The following is a 19,326-nucleotide window of genomic DNA, read 5'->3' as shown; positions in this document are numbered from 1 at the left end:
TCAAAGTCCTCATTAGTAAAATACCAGATTATAAAAACATACAGTCAGTTGGTTTTTTATATGAAAAATACTGAAGCACGACTATTTTAGAGCATACTGAAGCTCAACCTTTACATATCTGGGACATATGAAACCAGACATACACAGTACTTAAACTTCAAATGATGGGGGCACGACTTTCAAAGGCGGAAGCTACTGTGGGCTTTACCATGAGGCTACAGTGTGGCCTAAATGTCTGTGGTGTGGTATCATTTCAGTGACTAGCTCTACTGTACAAAGCACACTTTCTAGTAACTAGAAAACCATGAAACAATCTGCAACTACCATATCTAAAGAAAGAAAAAAAAACTATAGCGTCCAAAAAACAAATACAAAAACATCCTTTTTCCACATTTGATCACAGACCTCTCAAACATAATTTGCTTTATTCAACGTCCAGTCTAACAAGCATTTCTGTGACTACCGAGCAAATAAACAAAGAGACGGAAATGTGTTGGTACGGCGTTTGACGGTTCTTTACCCATATTATGAATGTCATATTGTCACAAAACATCTGCTGATTCAAACTGACAGCTGGTCAATTGGAGCTTTTCTAACGCAAACCCAAATGTGTGCTGAGAACCACCCACAAACCCCCTTCACAACAAAAAAAAATTCTCCTCTTTCTGGGGTAAATTTTCATGTGAATACCAATAATGTGATGGAGAATACGACTACTCTAATTCAAACACGTCCTTGTCGCAGAGCTCGACCAACAATGCACATCATTGCATTTCAAAAAGGCACTAAAAATAAAGCGAGTCCTGCTGGGTTCTAGTATAAAAACTAGGGATGAACAGATTTATTGGCTGCACACAGCTATCTTTATTATTAATCTTGTTAATGGTCATTGGGCAATCAGCAAATAATTAGCTGAAGACAGATGTTTATCTGGGCTATGTACACTGTACACCAGAAAGTAAACTTTCATAAGTATTAAATAAAAACTGCTCTAAAACTGTTATTCTTGTAACTGAAGCCATTATCAATTGGTTATTTCATACATTTGTACGACAGAACCTGGAAATTTAGAGACAGTGTTTTTGTGAAGGGCTGCAGGAAATATATGAATTGGTATCAACTTGTATGCCATTCTGAACTCTGTAAAGGCCCATAATTTCTACCCTTCTGTTAGTCCTACCTGTTGTGCATGATGTTTAATCATTTTTCCAGCGCTGGCAATTTAGCTCTTTCAACTGTTTGTTTTATTTTGGAGGGAAAAAAAACTAAAACAGCTCCATTGGGCGTTTGCGCTGTTTATGTTAGCATAAGGCTCAACAAAAGGCTTCGGGGCAAAGTGAAACACAGGTAAATAAAAGGTGAACAGAACACCTCTATCCACTTTGTAGGTAATGTCTGAGGGGGATTCACTCTGAAAGCATCTCTGTGAAAATGTTTTCCTTAAGACTAAAAATATGACAAGAAGAGATGTAGTGGCTGTTTGCTCAACACAGATCACACATCACATTATCACCCCTGAACAGAAAATGTAAACAAGACTGACAAAGGTGAAATTAATTCCACCATCTCCTACAGTCAATCCATATTCTCTATTATTTGACAGTAGGTGCCATTTCATTACAGTATGGGTACACTTCCTTGTTGATGTAGCTCTCCATCACCTACTTAACTGAGGAACCTATGTTTAAAATCTGTATCGTTTTCACCATTCACCCTGAGTTGAAGCAACATTCTACCTGCCATGCTTTGAATCAGTACTAGCACTGCACGCTCAGAATGAGGGATAGCAATATATTGAAGTGACTTGTCACAGATTTTGATAAAGTAAGCTTCCCTTCCCACACACCTTTCCACCCACTTCTCTCATTCAGACCTCCATCTCTTTCCAGACCTGTATCGCACTCTTTAGCTTGTTTCTCCCAGTGCCACCCACCTACCACTGCCACCCAGAACAACCCAGGACTACTCTCCCGCTCTCTTACCGCACTGAAATCCAGGAGGTCGTTGAGTTCCTTGTCAGTTTCCACTGCAGCCATTCTTTGCTGCTGTTCGTTCATACCCTTCAGTCTCTAATAATCCCTACGAGAGAAATTTGCAGATACAGGATTTTAATGGCACTAGCAAGCACAAAGAGAAGTTACATGTAGTTCTCAAAAAGAACAAGGAGGATGATGGAAATGAATGATTCAAACTACTCTAGCTTTGCTAATATCACACGCCTTCTATTAACCCATGAGATAATTCACATGTGTAGCACGTTAGTTTCCCATAAGCAACCAGTGCATTTTTCTCAAAAATAAAAGCAACTCCGATAGTGCCATTGCACTGTATTAATGCTCGCAATAATTTGCAAAATATGTGTATCCAAGTCAAAGAAAAATATTGCATATTTGGTGAGTTCAACCAAATCAACTGAGGATTAGCTGGCCAAAACATAAAGCTCAAATTCCTACCACACTGAAAATACGGTCCAATAAGAGAAAAGAGACAACATACGTTTTAGGTAGGTCTACTAAAAACTGCTAATTCTCAAAGACACTGCCTTCCCTTCCAAGCACTTCAAACGACACTGCCATGAAATACATTGCCTTTCGTCACATCAGTACCAAATAATGACTGAAAGAATTGTCTTTCATTTTTACGCAACCATGGCGAATAACACAACCATATGTCGATCATTGCAACATAAAAGAGAATGTATTACATTTACAATTAGAGACATAATTAGGACTATTGTTAGCCCAAGGAAATAGGGGTGAAAGACGGAGCTAATGACTATATGTAAACACGTCATTACTAAATTACCATATGTCAACTCAGAAAGAACCTTGTCAAATGACACAGTGAGCATGAATACTGGATTTACCCTGTGTTTTGCATTCCAACACAAGCCTAAGGCCGCTCTCTGATGCTGAGCAGTGGTTCTGCAAGCCTCACAGGGAAAGAGTGGTAAGGGGAGTGATTGGAGAAACAGAGGCACTTGGACACCAACAGGTGGTGTGCTTTTACTGCCTCTTTTGTAACACAGAACTATCATTAATTGATGCAATTTATTGAAAAAAAAAGAGAAAAAAGATGGTCTTAAGATCTACAACATGTTTCAGGACATTAACAAAAGTGAACTCAGAATATTTGGATTCATGTGAAGAAATTAAAAACAAATTAACAGCCACTTTAAAGCAAAACAAAAGTATTTAGATGAGCAGATTTTTTTGAATATAATTATTTCTACATGTTTGAAAAGCAACACCCTTTCTTCGTATTCTTGATTGTGTCAAACAGACAAAGAGTGCCGCTCCAACTCTCTCTGGGGTGCATAACTAATGTAACCTTGAGACAAGGAAAGGAAGTAAACTCACACTCAACACATCGCTCCATGTGTAAATAGGCTCAGAACATGGCTGTCACTGCTTTTGGAAAACTTCTGGATAGGCCAGACAGTGGAGCACTGACTGGGTCAAACACTCCATTAAAATAAACTTAGTGTTACCAAATAAGATTGACCCAGGGAAGTGAATGGAGTAGAGCACATGGAGGGGGCTTAATGTAACAAAATGGCATCTTCAGCTATTGCTGGATCAATATTTGAAGCAAGCAGATTAGGGGTCTTTGTCACCCCACACAAGGCAAGAGAAGGCAGGTCATTCTTCACAACGAAGCTGTAAACAAACCTCTACACAGCTTCACCAAAAATCTCAACATTTAAAATGGATTACATTGATCCAATTTACTTTAAAAAAAAACAAATTTGGATATTGTTTGGAACTCGTCTCATATTTTAAAAAAACATGATTTCTCAAAACATAAGTGGGCCACGTTTAGTTTTTACCACTCAGGCAAACATGCAATGTTTATTAAAAATGCGATTTAAAAAAAAAAAAACACACACACACACACAAAAATTAGGCTGCCACTATTTTGCCGTTAAAAACCAAATTCGGATGTTTACAGATGATGAACGTTTACATATACAAGAAGTGTTTATATCCGTGCTGTTACAACTGGAATAAAAACAAGAGGCTGCCGCACTTATCAGAAAATATTCAACTGTTGATTCAACGCTGCCCAACAGGAGCGGATGTTAATGTCCTGTGCCAGGCACAATACTATATATTATTATTATTATTATTATAACAATAATGATGATGATAACCACTCTGGCTAAAGCGGTTTATAACAATGACAATAAACATGTTGGGGCACCAAAGGATGTGAGCAGAGCATTATTTGATCATGTAAAGCTAGGCCACATCCAGGGTGAGCTGAGCCACTGCTGACAACTAAATCCATTCACCATTTATTTTTCAACTATGATGACATTAAATAAGAACAAAAAAAACAAACACACAACCAAGAAAAACATATACATATTTCCCTCTATGTAGTGTGTGTTTTTCTCTCTCTCTCCAGTGAAAAGAGCACAAGTGTAACGGTAAAGGTGGTAATCCTTTTCACAATAAAGACCAATGCTCCAAACTTAATGCAACAAATACCGAGCTCTTTCTTCCACACATTAGGGTTCAAGTGGAGCATTATGAGGGAGTTCAGTGGTGGAGACGGTGGGGGTGGGAGCAGCTGGAATTTCCTGCCAAATGTGTAATAAAATAAAGTCTAGCTGGTGGCCAGACACTTACACTGGGGGACGTTTAAAGGGCTACTTCTACTGGCAAATTGTGTGTTTATTAAAAACAAACTATTATAGGAAGTTTGTTTACGGCTTGTGTGGAAAAAAATACGCCTAAGCTAACAACAGAAAGTTTAGCTAAATGCTCGCCAACGTAACACAACGTGAAGATTTCATGTTTTCAGCTTATAGCCAGAAACGGTGGGGGAGGAAAACCAAAATAAGGCTCGCTGTTAAAAAGCAGGAGTAACACTTAACGTTATTGGAGTCTGTTTTTTTGCAGAACAAAGGAGTAATTTCCTCCTCTCCTCCGTGGTCGACAGGGAGACCATCACACACTTAGCTAGCTACCTCAAACCCAGACAAAAACTTAACATCCCCCGCTGTAACCACACATTCACCCCCGAAAAAAGAAAAAAAAACTTTCGAAAATCGCAGGCGTCGAAATGGGTGTCAATGACAGCCAACCAAATCATGCAACTTTGCCCGAAACATGAAGTGAAAGAGTGTGTTTTTACCTCTCCTCTCCGAGTGTCTGATATCCAACAGTGAAAAGAAAAGAGACTCGCGAGGGGGAAAAAAACATAAAACTTCAAGAGAATTTCGATCTCAGTGCATGAAACGCACTGGAGCACAGTGGACGTTTTCCTTTTGTCCCGGTAAAGCCCGCTTTTCACGCAGCGCCCACGTGTTTGCTTCAACGTAACAAGTCTGTGTGCAAACAAATCTATTATAGCAACTAATGTCGCGTCTCCCCTTTTTTGTTGTTACAACTGAGATGATTTCATTCTTCTCTCGTAGACATCTTCACCACCTCCGTCCACATTGTCAGACGCAACAACGTATCCCTCCGCACAAATGTGAGGGCCTCAACGCCAGCGGTGTCCGATTTCAAACGCCTATGCGAGATGGGCTGATTTTACGGAGAAACGGACGCGGCTTTTACGTCTCAAAGCGGTCGAAAAACACGGCAAGTCTCACCCCTGAGCTCGGTTTACCGTGTTGTATCCGTAAACACTTAAAAATGCCGGAGTGCTGTGCGAACTAGGTCGTTCGGCGGAAGGCTACCGAAAGAAAGTTACCTGCGATTACACAGCAGCAGCTCGACGAGATGGCACGATAAATGCGAAGGGGTTCAGCCAATGGGAACGCGCGCTTAGTTGACTGACAGCAACGCCAACCAATCACGTGTTGTAAATAAAAAAATGTCTCCCCTTTTTCCTGACGCTCACTTTCCCTGTGTGCTCAGGGAGGCTGGCGGAAGGGGGCTCCAACATGCCCGCTGACATCATTTTATTACTGTAGTTGCTGTGTCCGCTTGTCAGAATTTTACTGTCTCAGTTCACGGTTTTGATCGTTTTATTTTCAAAAAACTGTGCAAATCTAAAGTAAAATTAAATGTGAAACGATTTTTCAGAAAATGTAGGCGATGCATAGTGAACAAATCTGCTAATCACTTGCTGTATATCCAGCTCATAACGTGCTAAATGATTTATTATTATTATGATTATCATTATTATTATTATTGTTTTACATTTATCTACTTTCTATTGAGAGGAAACTATTGGGATATTTTTTTAAATAGTTCTGCAATTGTATTATTTAAGCCAAGGTCCACAGGATGCCATCAAATTATCAAAGGAGCAGTGTGTAGAGGTGTCATCTAGGGGGAGAAGCTGCAAGTGCTGCTGGGACACAGGTTCATTGACTCAGAGTTGGTTATGTTGTGTCATAATATTAATAATAATAATGCAGAGTAAATGCTATTTTTTATTATTGTTTAAAATAAGGAATAATTAAGTTTCTACTGTGCCATAAATTCCTTAGTCATTAGTATAAAGGTGTAATTTTTCTGTTGCCATCACAGTTCTGCACTCATGCATGCTAAAAAATAATAATCTGTGATTAAAAAATAATCTGTGATTCATTTGCAACCTATTATCTTAACTTATCAATTACATGATTTGCCTATAAAATTGAAACTGGATGTGCCAAACACATTCTTGGGCTGCCTTTTTTCCACACAGCAGTCTAGGCTTGTGTTTTTAATAATATTCTTATTTTTATCTTGTTTTATTGCTGCTGTAAAACAAAAGGAATTTCCCCCAGTGTATGATCAATAAAGTCAAATCAAATGACTTGGGTTAGATCGGAATGATATTAGATTCCATATTATTTTCCAAACAACTTCCCGTCAAAATCTGTTATTAATCACCGATTTCCGCGCGGCCACGTTCTCTTTGTGAATGAGGTGGCAAACATAAAACCAACACACCCTTAGGAACCGCTTGTAACTGCCTGCTCCAGAGCAGAGTGGAGTGTATAGGATCACAGAGTGAGTGGGGGGTGGGGTGAGGAGGAGGTGGGTGTGTGTGTGTGTGGTGGGGGTGAGTTCAGAGAAACAGTTCAGACAGAGTGGGCATACCATACCAGATGATCAACGGAAATGTATCTATAATGCAAAAATGCTGTGTGCAGAACACGAGAAACAAGCACACATTTCAAACACGCTGCTTCTAAATCTCTGTAAAGATTATGATGATGATGAACTGATTAATTTAGAGCGGCGACCCTTACGTTTGTTGTGTTGTCTCCCTTTATTCCACATGCACACCTCATACCTGCATGACTTGTCACACGAACCCACACAATAAACACACTCCACTTGAAAGTGTTTGTAGGTGTTAGGCAGCTGTTGTCTGTAACCTGAGGACAAAACTTGTCACAGAAGAAGAAAGAAAGTTCAGTTGACTCATTTTTTGTTTCCTGTCTACAGCCTCTCCAACGTATGCATGTGCTCTACACACAGCGTTTCAGAAACACAGATGATATAACAGAGAAACACACATTTAAAACAACAACAACACAGAAATATGTCTTAAACATCAAAAGTACAGTTATTACTTTCAACAAAGGCTACATTGACTCAAGTGTCTCTTGAGGATCGACATGTGCTGCAAAACAAAATGAAGAGATAACAAATGCAAACTCTGTGTGGTTGCTTTTGTTGTCATACACCCCTAATGCCTCAAACTGTCTATTTGCATTGAGGTTACCAAATGGACGGGGGATTTGCTGTCAATAGGACATATAGGTAAATAATCCATTGGGTGTCCCCCGGGGTAAAGGAAAAGCCTCGGCACAGAACATTAATTAGTGTCATGGACCGTCTTAGGAATGTAATGGGGTTACTGCTCGGAACAAATGCACATATGGGCCATAAATACCTTCACAAACATACCATGTGCGTGCTCACATACGCAGATGTACACAGGTACTCACATATGCACACAAAATTAAAGGACAGCCATAGCATCAAAGGGAGAGAGAGAAAAAATAATCATAAGCACCAAAGAAAGGGCATCTTGAGTTATTTATCTAATACCTATTTGGCATCCTTTCATTGAGGAATGTATTAATCAAAAGATTAGATTTGAACAGATGGAAGCATCTGCTTGGGAAAATGAATTTCTTGCGAGGCAGAGAAAATCTCCCATCTTCTCGCTTTTTCCAGTAGACGTTAGGCCTTGAGTAAGAATAGTGCTTCTGTCAGTATTAGCAATGAGGCTTGTAAGCCCTCCAAGTAGTTTGTAGTAACAGCTGGGTCTGACATGGAGAGCATGTACAAGGGCAGCCAGGAAGAAGAGAGGGAGGGGGTGGAAGAAAAAGAATAATAATTAAAAAACATACATATATAGAGAGGAGAGAGAGTGAGGGTCTTGATGAACGTTGAGGACATCGGATGGTTACAACAGGTTATAGCTGAAATGAGTTATCGCCCAAGACAGAGTGTGTGTGTGTGTGTGTGTGTGTGGTCAATATCAGTATTATTACAGCTCTACTTTCTAATATTCTCATTGTAGCCAAGGGCAAAATCAGGTTTTACTATGTTTAATTTTATATTTGTGTAAAATAAGTACATAATTTGCAATTATAAATATGACTAAAACCTATTATAGTACACTAACAGTTGTACTTTATTTTTATTTTGATGTGTGCAAAGACCTGATAGTATGAATTATTGTTTTACTTATTTATGTATGTATATCAGCTCTACCGAGGTCACCGTGTTTGGACCATCGTGGTTTTACAGTGGACAAACTAAATGACGCTTGGAAGGAAAGAGTGAGGTGAGGGAAATATTCAACGTGCAACGTCACCAGTAAACGCTGCTGCATTTTCTTTGCCGTATTCTCAGTGCAAAAAAACAAATGTCACTAATGTTACACTCACCTGTGGAAGAGAAAAAACACACCTAATGGATACATATTTATGTTAAAATGATGTTTCATTGTCCCTGGTCTCACATGGTTAATGTGCCACACGGGAACCTCAGAGCTGGGACCTGACATAAAAACACAAACATGTCATCTGTAATCTCAACGTACACTCACAGTACAATGGACAGTTAAAGGCCGAGTGGGGAGGGATGCTGTCACACACGCCCTCCGTGATTCCTCTGAGCCATTCCTGACTTCATATCTGTAATTAAACACAGATGCACACGGAGAATTAGCATATGTTTGACACATTAGTGCTAATCAGTCATATATTTGTGCATATGTAATGAAATATTTATCTACGTACACATATTCTGAATCGACACGCGAGGAACAACAGAGTGTAATAAGGTGTAATCATATGCTCTAATTTCATGGTCTACTTTGGATTATTATTGGGCTTTTTTCTTTCTTTTTTTTAATCCGCTATGCTTTGAAGGGGGGAAAAAAATGAAAGGGGGGCATCAGAGTATAGACAAATGACATGTGTTACACCTTTGATTCTAGCAATTTGTAATCTCCATCAGAAAGCGCCTCAAAGCTGGGCTCAGTGTTTGTTGTCAACTTCAACTCCCTCACATCACATGCTACACACGTTTATCACCCGGTGCCGTCCTGCTCTGCTCATATGAAGCCAGTCATGCGAGGCAAACCACATCGCCAGGTTATATCACACACCACGATAAGCCCGTAGAAATACTGTATAGGCATAACGCACACAAAGCTCACTGGCGAGGCAAGCTGCTCACCTCGCTCCATACTGAGCCCCTCACAGCCTGTAATTGTAGAGGCTTAGGTTTGGGAGTGGGGGAAGGGCAGAGGTGCACAGGTTTCTGATCAGACAAGAAAACTAGGCCAAGACCAACAATCCGTCTCTGTGAACAGCCTCGGCCACACTAAACGCTAACTTTGTTACAGGTCTGTGACAATCACTGGTGAGTCTGTCATTAACGGCAGAGGAACGGAGTGATTTTCAGACACAACACGTGTATTTAGAGGCATAACAGCTTCTCATACCCGGGCTATGATTCATGCTTCCTTGCCCCTTTGGAAGCTGTCCTCCAATAAGAGTTAGAGGCTGGGGGTAGGAGCGGATAGATTGATAGTGTTGGCTGAGTGCCCATGCTCCTAGTCTATCTGTGCTGAAGGGGAGGAGACACGGGGAATCTATCTATCTGTTGTGCTCTCTGTGCTCATGATAAACTGACTCTCGTCAAGTCGAGCTCCTTCCCTCTACTACAGCTCGCCTGGCAGAAAACACCCCAAACTCACACCGACTTCCAACATGTTAAACAACAATAAAACATGTGCCGAGCAGAGGGAGCGAGAGGGAGGGTGATTTAAATAGGACATAATCCACAAGGTTACGCCGCCGTCTTTCAGAGATAGTAGTTGGAAAAACATGAGTGAAACAGAGCAATTGTTGGGAGCAAGTGAGGGCGGTGTAACTTCAAAACAGTCCACGTTCAAAAAGAACACAATAAACCCTGATATAAACTTCCTTCGGAAATGGGACCATCATCAGCAGAAAACACAAAGTCTGTCTCCCTTATCCCGAATCTGTAATTCCCACAGAGCTCCACAGTGAGAAAGAAAATGAGTTTGAGGGATTGTCCATGACATTAATCCTCCCAAACACTACACTTCTCTACACAGGATCCAACACAGACAGACAAACACAAAGCAAATCAACAATCTATTTACTAAAGGAAAAACTAAATCAACAATCCTCGCTGCTTCTGTCTGCTCTCATTTCACAATGGCTTTCCTGTATGCCGCCTTCCTCTGTTCTCTCTGGTGATTTTATGGGACCCCTCCCTGCCATCTTGGATTCCCATTATTGTGCAGTTGCATGGGTGCCCCTGTTCTGCCACCCACGCTTCAGGTACAGTGAACAAAAACACCAGATTCCTGTTTACAAAGCCGGGCAGTCGGGAAACCAACCAGCACCAGGCTGCACAGCTGAGAAGAACAGGTAGAGACGGCAGTGGTGGATGATATGGGGGTGTTACTGGAGTCTCAGAGATGAATAGGGAGGTGAGAGATCTGAAGAAACAGAGAGTGAAGCGAGCAGACAGAGATAGAAAAGAAAAAAAATCTCTCTCCCAATCTGGAAATAATAGACTAGTCATATATTGAGGGGGAGGTGTGCAAAAAGTCACATGATAACAATCAGATCAGAAGCTGAATTGACTCTAAATCAATTGAAGTAGGCATGTCAGTGCTGCCCAGGACAGGAGGGGGAAGAGAGGGAGTGAAAGGGAGATAGATGTGAGCCTGTGTGGGGGAGGGAAGCAGAGATTGTTGATGTAGTGGGAGCACTGCAACAACAATAACAGCAATGTGTGCATACGTGTGTGTGTGTGTGTGTGTGTGTGTGTGAGTGAGAGAGTGAATGAGTTAGAGTGGAAGTGGGGATGTGTTATGGCTCACAGAAGTGATGAAATGACATCTCCTTTAATTCAGCACACAGCTGCCACGGCAGCAAAGAAACACTCTGTTGAGATATCTGACCCTCTATTTTCTCTGGTAGCCACTGGTCAGAAGTGTCCGCTCGCCTGTCATCTTCTCCTCTAATTAGCAATATCTGCACAATTGCTGCACTGTGTCACAACAGAGGAGATCTCTCCCTAATGATATTCATGTCACTCGTGTTATCATATTTCCATGGCTGTTTGTTCGCTAATCGGAAAAATACAAACCAAACCCCGTCTCCTAACTTGATAGAAACGTGTTTTGTGGGTCATTTATTAAACATTTATATTCCTCCCAGTGTGCCCGACGTGCACATGTGTCACTGAGTAACTGTATTAAAAAAAAAAAAACCTGAGGTAATAACTCACATTATGGCTCCCGGATAAAAACAAATCTGATATGAAAACTTATGGATATTACAAAACGTGAATTGAAGCTCCTCTTTTTTTCTCTCTCTCGTTGTTTTCTTTATTTCTTTCATCTCTTTTTCTCCTCCCCTCCCCCCTTTTCTTTGTAGATTAGAATTCATTAGCAATCAAAGAGCCTCCAGAGAGCTCCAGCTCTTAATTACCTACTCATTTGCATTTTTGCATATTAATGACTGCAGGGTTTTGGTAGGGTTTTTGCCGCAGTGGTTTAAAGGCACCTCAGTCCTCTGTTCTCTGGGGAGGAGGAGGAGAGACGGCCAGAGGCAAAGCTCCAAGCCTGTCCAATCCCCCCTCTATCCTTCCTGATGGTAGCTGGACATAGCAAGAAGAAGAAGGGGGGGGCGAGGGGGGCAATTGGCCGAGGGCATATGGGACGGGTGTACCGCAGAGGAGGGGGGGACTACAGGGGCGCACAGGTTAAAGGTCAACGTCCCTTATCAACATAAGAAAGAACACGTCTTCTGTGCTGCCTAATTATTGTCATATTGAGCAGTTTAAACACCTGATCTGAACAAAATATACCCTTAGAGGAAGTGGAAATCTATACTGCAGAGACTGCTCACGTGGGCTTTATTGAGGACGGCAGCTAGTTTGGATGAAACTCATGTCCCACGGTGTGCAGAGGCAGGGGCATTTTATATCCCCAGAGAAAGGTGTGTGCTGCCGAAAATGAGGCTAGTGTGCATGTGTCATTGTTTTCTTTACATTACAGCCCGTCTGCATCGGCTCATTGTGAGGGCAGTTAGAGCCTCGTTTACCGCCAGCTTTAATGACGACGGCGTGCGCGCACTTGTGCACAGAAGAGTGAGATTATAAAGAAGAAAAAAAAACACACACAGACACCTTTTGCGCATAAGCATGTAGACAAACAGACACACACACACACACTGGCATGCACAGACTGAGGGAATAATACCACCAGAGACAACAGACAACAGCTCCCAGGCATCTCCAAGCCCCTGAGGTGCTGCTGCTCCTCTTATCCAATATGTTTTGACTGCAACAATGATGTCTGAACATGGAAAATAACACCATATCCCACTGTGTTTTTAGATACCTCACAAACACAACAATTAATGACTGGAGGCCCAGAGACATCTGGCCAACAGGTTCGACCAAACCGAATCAAACATCTCATACTACTTTAATATGTGTGGAGATATAGCGCAATAAAAGTTTAAATGTGGTTTCATTTCAGGGAAACAGGCCAACGCAGAGCATTTTTCATATAGAGATAATGCATTTTTGCAGCGCATCACATTCACGATGAAAACATGTTAAGATGGAGTCGACATGCAAGACACATACATGTCCCAGGCCTGAGAGCAAACTGCTCAAGGAGTGGGCTTAAGTCGACTTAACTGCTATTAGTGGAGCAGTATAAAGTGTGTGTGTGTGTGTGTGGAGCGAGGGAGTGAGGACTGCAGCAATGTGTGGGCTGTTGGGGTGGGGTTAATGAGCTGTTCTATGACCTCTGTCACCCCACAGGATCACCTCAGGGGGATGGACAGAGAAAAACAAGAGGACAGGCTGACGACAAGCCAGGGGTTGCAATCTGGACCTCCGGGACAAGAATCAGAAATAAAACACTATTAGTGGCATCACCGTGATAGATTTATACCACGCGGCACAAGGCCTTACACTCAACGCGTGAACGTAAATGACTTCATTACAAAGCTCTAGATGCATGCGAGCATTACATAAAACGCACACAGTGTGTTGACTGTATGTGGTAAAGTGTTGTGTGCACTACGTGATTTGAATTAAAGTGCGATACCGGCGTAGATGCACAACTGCAAAACAAGGAGTGACTTTAAGAGTTACAGAGAGAGGGAGACTGGAGTGCTGTGTGACACTGCTTGGTCGTCCGTGCATCCTAAAGTCATCATAGCAGTGATAATACTGCCACCTTCTGGTTGCTATAGAGAACTGAACCGTCCTAAGTGGCTGCATGACAGTGTGAGTAGCACATAAGAGCATGTACATACACGTTATAGCAGATGAACACATGAAATCAAACACATTGTTGTGTTTTTCTATTCCTTAAAACCCTAAAAATAAACATCTTTTGACTTTAAGACCATCTGTGAGTGCCTCGACATGGATGTTTATCATGCAAAAACATTTTTTTGGCATCAAGTGTCAATTTTTAAGGACTCTCTCCCCTCTAAGATCACCTGAAGTGTGAGACACCAACACCAACTACTTCTCTCCTACACGTTACAACGTCTTAAAGGGGCTATTATGTAAACTATGCGACTAGAGTTTAAAACAGGTACTGCAATCCATATAAAAAAAGTTGGACAGCGTTGTCCCCTCCTCCTCCACAGACTCAAGGTTGCGAGGTCATTTGAGGGCGCAATGCTGCACAAACCAATACACAGATCCACGATGGACTAAACTTTAACAGTTTAACCTAAACAGTTTGCAGGCTGTTAATTCAGTTTGAAATTGTGAATAAAAATGATCCATTGCCGTCAGTAAAGCCACTAATTCAGTTTAACATGTTGCCATAATCTGATAAATCAACATTTTATGACAAACACAGCTCCTTGAAAGTAGAATAAGAGACAAAATTGTCAACACAAAACTTTGCAACCATTGTTTTTAATAGAAAGATTTTTTTTTTATATTCTTTAAACCAGACAACCAGATGCCAGACATTTTTGAATATATTAAAAAAAAAAAGAACAGAACAACAAAAATAATGACACAAAATGGAATTATATGGTTAGACGGTGTAGATTTAGTGGTCTCATATACAATTTATTTTTCGTCACCAAAAAGTGCAAATTTTCAAAAAAAAAGAAAAAAAGAAAAATCACCTACATTTTCTCCCTGCAGCTTCCAATAGATACGGACCGGCACACTGCTACACTGACAACAGAAAAACTTTGATGAGGAAGAAAGGACTAAAGAGTAAATCCACACTGAACCATGTGAAGGAAAGAAAATGGCTGCTGCGCTCTGTCGGCTGAAAAGCTTGATGATGATGATGATGTTGCACTTTGTGGCAGTAACTCCTTTCAATTAGTGAATTCACAGCAGGTTTTGTTTTTTACGCCTTTGGGATGCACTCGTGTCCCACCAGAGAGAAGTGGAGCAACAGTTTTCTGCTCAAATGTGCCTCCTTGTGCATTTACACTTACATTTCTAGCTATGAGAAATGGGACGCGTCCCACCTTTTTGTAAAATGTACATCAGGAAAAACAAAAAAACTCTCTGTAAATAATGACGCGTAATACTCACAGTTACAAAGCAATCTATCATAAATAGTAGCCTATTTCTTTCTCTCCCAAGTCAAACCATTTACTGAACTATAGCTTTATGTCATGTTTGTTATGATCAATATTATTTTTCCACTCTACTGCAATAAACTTGCTTTGACATAGACAGTAAGGCCATCTAAAATTAAATAAAAGGGATTTGTGAAAGGTCCATGATGATCATTTGGCCATTTCATCCAATGTGTGTTTATTCAAGTTCTACATGGATACCAGATCCAACCTTTAACTGCACAGAAAGAGTGTTATTGCAGACAAAGAGATTCTGCAGTGGATACAACACTGCATGTTTAACATTCAGCACAGCGAGCCTTCTCAGAAAGCTTTGCAACTGTTATACAGGTTTCTTTAGTCAAGAAAATGAGTCTCCCAAAATGAGCTCAATCTTTTTTCTTTTTTTTCTTTTTGCCCAAACAAGATCTGAGATAGTAAGCAGTAAGGGAGCAGCTGAGGGGAGATCTGTCCTTTACCCTCACACTACCATTGTGTTTGTCTATGCAGTCGCTGCATACACCAGGTAGTGGTGGTAGTACAACAAAGATGTATTTATGTCCAGATGAGGTGACAGCTCAAACCACCTTAAATCCAGATACCAAAAACTCTTTTAAAACTTTTTAAATGTCTTTTCTTTCTTTTTTAATATTCATTATCATATTATCTCTTTCTTTTTTGCATTTAAATAATCATCCGCACCGAGAAAACAAACAAATAAAACAATAGCAACAACAAAAAGAATAACAATAGTGATAACGTTCAAATAAAAGCACACGAAATTCAGGATGGCCTTTTCGCAAAAGTGCTTTTGTTACAATCGCAGAAGCTGAAAAAAAGGCAGTTGGACAGCAGGACACTGGGGGCCTTTTGGAATATTGAGGCGAGACAGACTGACTGAAGCAGCCAACTGTCAAATGTCATCTCCAACTCTCATCCTTTACACCTGCCAAACACAAAGTTATGGAATGTGTCCTTAAATTGGTTTAGGTGGCTGAAAACTGAAAATAGGTCTTTCCTCCAGACCTTGTCCATCCCCCCAAGTGTGCCTCCCCTCTGTCTCTCCTGCCGATTCTCCTGCTGAGGGAGTGTGATCTTTGATTGAAGGCCAGTCGGCAGCAAAGATGGAGACTTTGAGTCCAGAGGGAGGAAAAGAGCAGAAAGAAAGAAAAAAGAGAACGTGCAACAACAATCTGTGATCTTCCAAACCCACTTCCTTTAAAAAAAACATGTTCAGTTTGATTTATAAGACTGAATCTTCACTGGCGGCCTTCTTTCCAAATAAACAATCCACTGGATCAATATAAGACAGAGATATACATAAGTATAACTTATGAACTTTACAATGAGCCAGGCGTTCCTGTGTTTAACCATTATAGTAAATTGGTATGAACAAGAAAGGGAGAGACAAACTTGGTTGGTGATCAGACATGACCACAACCATAAACTTAGCAGACATTGAAACCAATGCATAGCAGTGTTTTTTTTTTCCACCTGAGAAGTACTTTTGTAAAGACAAAAGGAGACAAGCAACATTCTCCTTCTCGCAGTTATACAATGTGAAATCCGTCTGTCCTCCTTTGTGTTGCAATTCTTTGTCACACGGGGGGCCTGTGGGTTTCTACCAGCTTAGCGGACCAACACTGAACCATTGCTCAATAAACAGTCGATCACCTTGGCTTTCCAACCTCATCCCTGAAAACAACACTCAGCCTTTTCCAACCGTCCGTATTTAATCCTGCTCCCCGTGTGCCAACCTTTGAAACCCTAGAGACCGAGATAGACTCCAAGTGCAAACTGTCCCCACTTTGCTGAGAGCAGCCAACAGACAACAGCCCGCCTCTCTGAAGGACCCAGGGCTGTCTGTGCGAGTGCCAGAGCCATGCTGCGCATGGTGCCGTACTGCATATGCTGCACTCAGCTTGGTGTGCATCAAGAGCCTGATGGAAAACACACACTCACACTCGGAGAGAGGAAAAAAAAAAAAAATCCAAAAAAAATCAGGTGTGCAGCAAATTTGCTGCCACAAATCACTGCAATGACAGTTGGCCTGTATTGCTGCCGTTGATTATTTACAGTTATCACTGTTATCGTAATTGTTGGTCGCCTTTGCTTTACAGCCTTTCCCAGATAGATAGATTCACCAACAAATCGTTTGATAACCACACAGGAAAAAAACCTCATGAAGGTCAAATTTAAAACATCTGTAGTGAAGTAGTCAGACTAAGTTGGAGTGACCTTGGTCTGGGGCTGAGGCTGGGGACACACCAGTTGATAGTAGAGACACAGCTCTGATCTTAGTGGCGAGTATGTTATTGTGAATTCATTCAAGTAAAGCTTTAAAAGGTAAATGATCCATTTCAGACCTAATCCAATCTGGGCTTTTTTTTTCAATTTGGTCTTAATATATTGGTAGAAAACAAAGACCAAAGTAAAAAAAAAATTAATAATAACGGAGGAAAGGAGGAGGTGTGACTTTTGTCGGTCCCTGCCCACTTAAGGCACACGGAGGCTCATTATGTCGCTCTGTCCACCTGGTGGGAGTGAGCCTCAGCCCCACACTGCACAATACAACTGTCAGGAAGAAATCAAAAACAAATAAAGACAATAAGCTTAGTGCTGCTCAGGCAAGGCCACAGACTCACAGTCTGCTTCAATTGAAGATCATTTAAATTCAATTTTTTTTTTTAGAAAAAAAAGAAAAGAAATTAAACTGAAATCACCCATTTTAGTGATGAGCAAAGTGACAGAGTTCACAATATCTTTCATTATAATTTCAAATCAGCTCACAAACATGAAACAAATGTGGATAAAGTCCCGTCTCTTAAGTAGGTTGAAAAAAGACTTATCTCCATACACAGCTCAGCTTTCAGACCAGGACCAACTCATAGATTCTGAATGTTTTCATAGAGGCGCTGCTAATGTCTAAGTGCCTAAACGCTGTATATTTGGAATATTTTTTTTTAAATACAAAAGCAAATATGATTTGCAGTTTTCACACAATTTCTAGTGTCCAGAATCTCTTTTCAAGAGCCTTCAGGTTCAACAGTAAAACTATGAATCCATTTGATTGGTGGCTTTAAAATGTCCAATGACTCGAGTGCAAGCCATTTGTTTCTCCTTTGGTATTTGTTGTTGTTGGACGTCTGTGTACTCCTTAATACACTGTACATGATTATTTCTATGGCGGGAATTGGATGGACTTTTTTTTTTTTATGAGACAGTTGAGTAGCAACCACACAGCTCTGTGCTTGTGGAAACTCGCAGGTCTCTCTGAGGTTGCCTGCCCTTCTTCCATAAGCAGGACAAGGACATTGAACGTTAGTGCAAACTTTTGCTCTCTCAGCTAAAGCACCATTTCCAGTGCTATCAGGCTTTATATCCATAACCCCACCCATGCACCCATTTACCCCACCCCCCTGGCACAGCAACAAAAAGAAAAACCCCACCATACCATCCCCGACCCATCGACAGACATGCACACACACACACACACACTTAACACGCACAGCCATGTACAATTGCTAGAAAAAAGCTATTAGCAAATGGTTATTAAGAAAATTGAGTGGAGACAGAAAAAACATCTATACATCCTTAAACCTCTGATTCTATATTGTTCACAAGAAAACAAAAAGCGAGAGACAGCAAACTCAAGTAAATGTCTGTATGACTCTGCACACATTTCTGCATATCCATTCAAGAGGAGGGGGCATCTCTGTGTGGCTTGGTGAGGAGGAGGCCCCTTCTGGATAAATTATAGACATATTTTTAACATCTCTGGTCTATATGAGATTAAGACTGAGGAGGAAAAAAAGCTTTGGTTACTGAACAAGCAATGGGGCTCACAGGTCTCAACAGCTACAATAGTCTGCCTCATCAAGAAGTCCATACAGAGTACCTCTACACATAAACATCACAAAGCAGGTAGACCTGTGGGAGTCACACTGTGCAATCATGAACCCCATATTTATCATAATGCAGAAGCAATAACAAAAGGTGAGACTGCAGTAAGACATTGCCAATGCCGAAGAATGACCGACGAGAGTAAACGAAACCAAGAGTTGTGCAAATCTGCACCAAGAGAGCCGTGAAGTAAACAAGCCACACAGTTACAATAAGGGAGGGGTTTTTTGTTTTGTTTTTTTTTTTGCTTCTGTGGTACCGTGGACCTATTATCGCCGTGGATCCTCTGAGAACATGTGTAGTTATGAGAGAAGCTGGTGAACAGATGGGGTAGACATGAA

General features: G+C 41.0%; 1 protein-coding gene across 8 annotated transcripts in view; it reads right to left on the bottom strand.

Moving 5' to 3' along the window:
• The window catches only part of tcf3b (transcription factor 3b), a 31,641-nt gene extending 25,929 nt beyond the window's left edge, over nt 1–5,712 (bottom strand). For 4 of the 8 annotated variants that reach the window (XM_044043787.1, XM_044043789.1, XM_044043792.1 and 1 more), the window contains exons 1-2: nt 5,143–5,711; nt 1,983–2,079 (exon numbers count right to left, since the gene is read on the bottom strand). In XM_044043787.1, coding sequence (XP_043899722.1) covers nt 1,983–2,057 — 75 coding nt within the window. In that variant the 5' untranslated portion in view covers nt 2,058–2,079; nt 5,143–5,711. Of the gene's footprint in view, nt 1–1,982; nt 2,080–5,142 lie in introns of all 8 variants that reach the window. The other 4 variants (XM_044043794.1, XM_044043790.1, XM_044043791.1 and 1 more) reach the window with 3 other exon arrangements.
• Between the last annotated feature and the right edge of the window lie 13,614 nt (nt 5,713–19,326).

Source organism: Solea senegalensis, linkage group LG14 (genome assembly GCF_019176455.1).
Source record: "Solea senegalensis isolate Sse05_10M linkage group LG14, IFAPA_SoseM_1, whole genome shotgun sequence".
Classification (NCBI taxonomy): domain Eukaryota; kingdom Metazoa; phylum Chordata; class Actinopteri; order Pleuronectiformes; family Soleidae; genus Solea; species Solea senegalensis.
The sequence above is the reverse complement of the archived record's forward strand: the minus strand, read 5'-3'. Positions and strand labels throughout refer to the sequence as shown.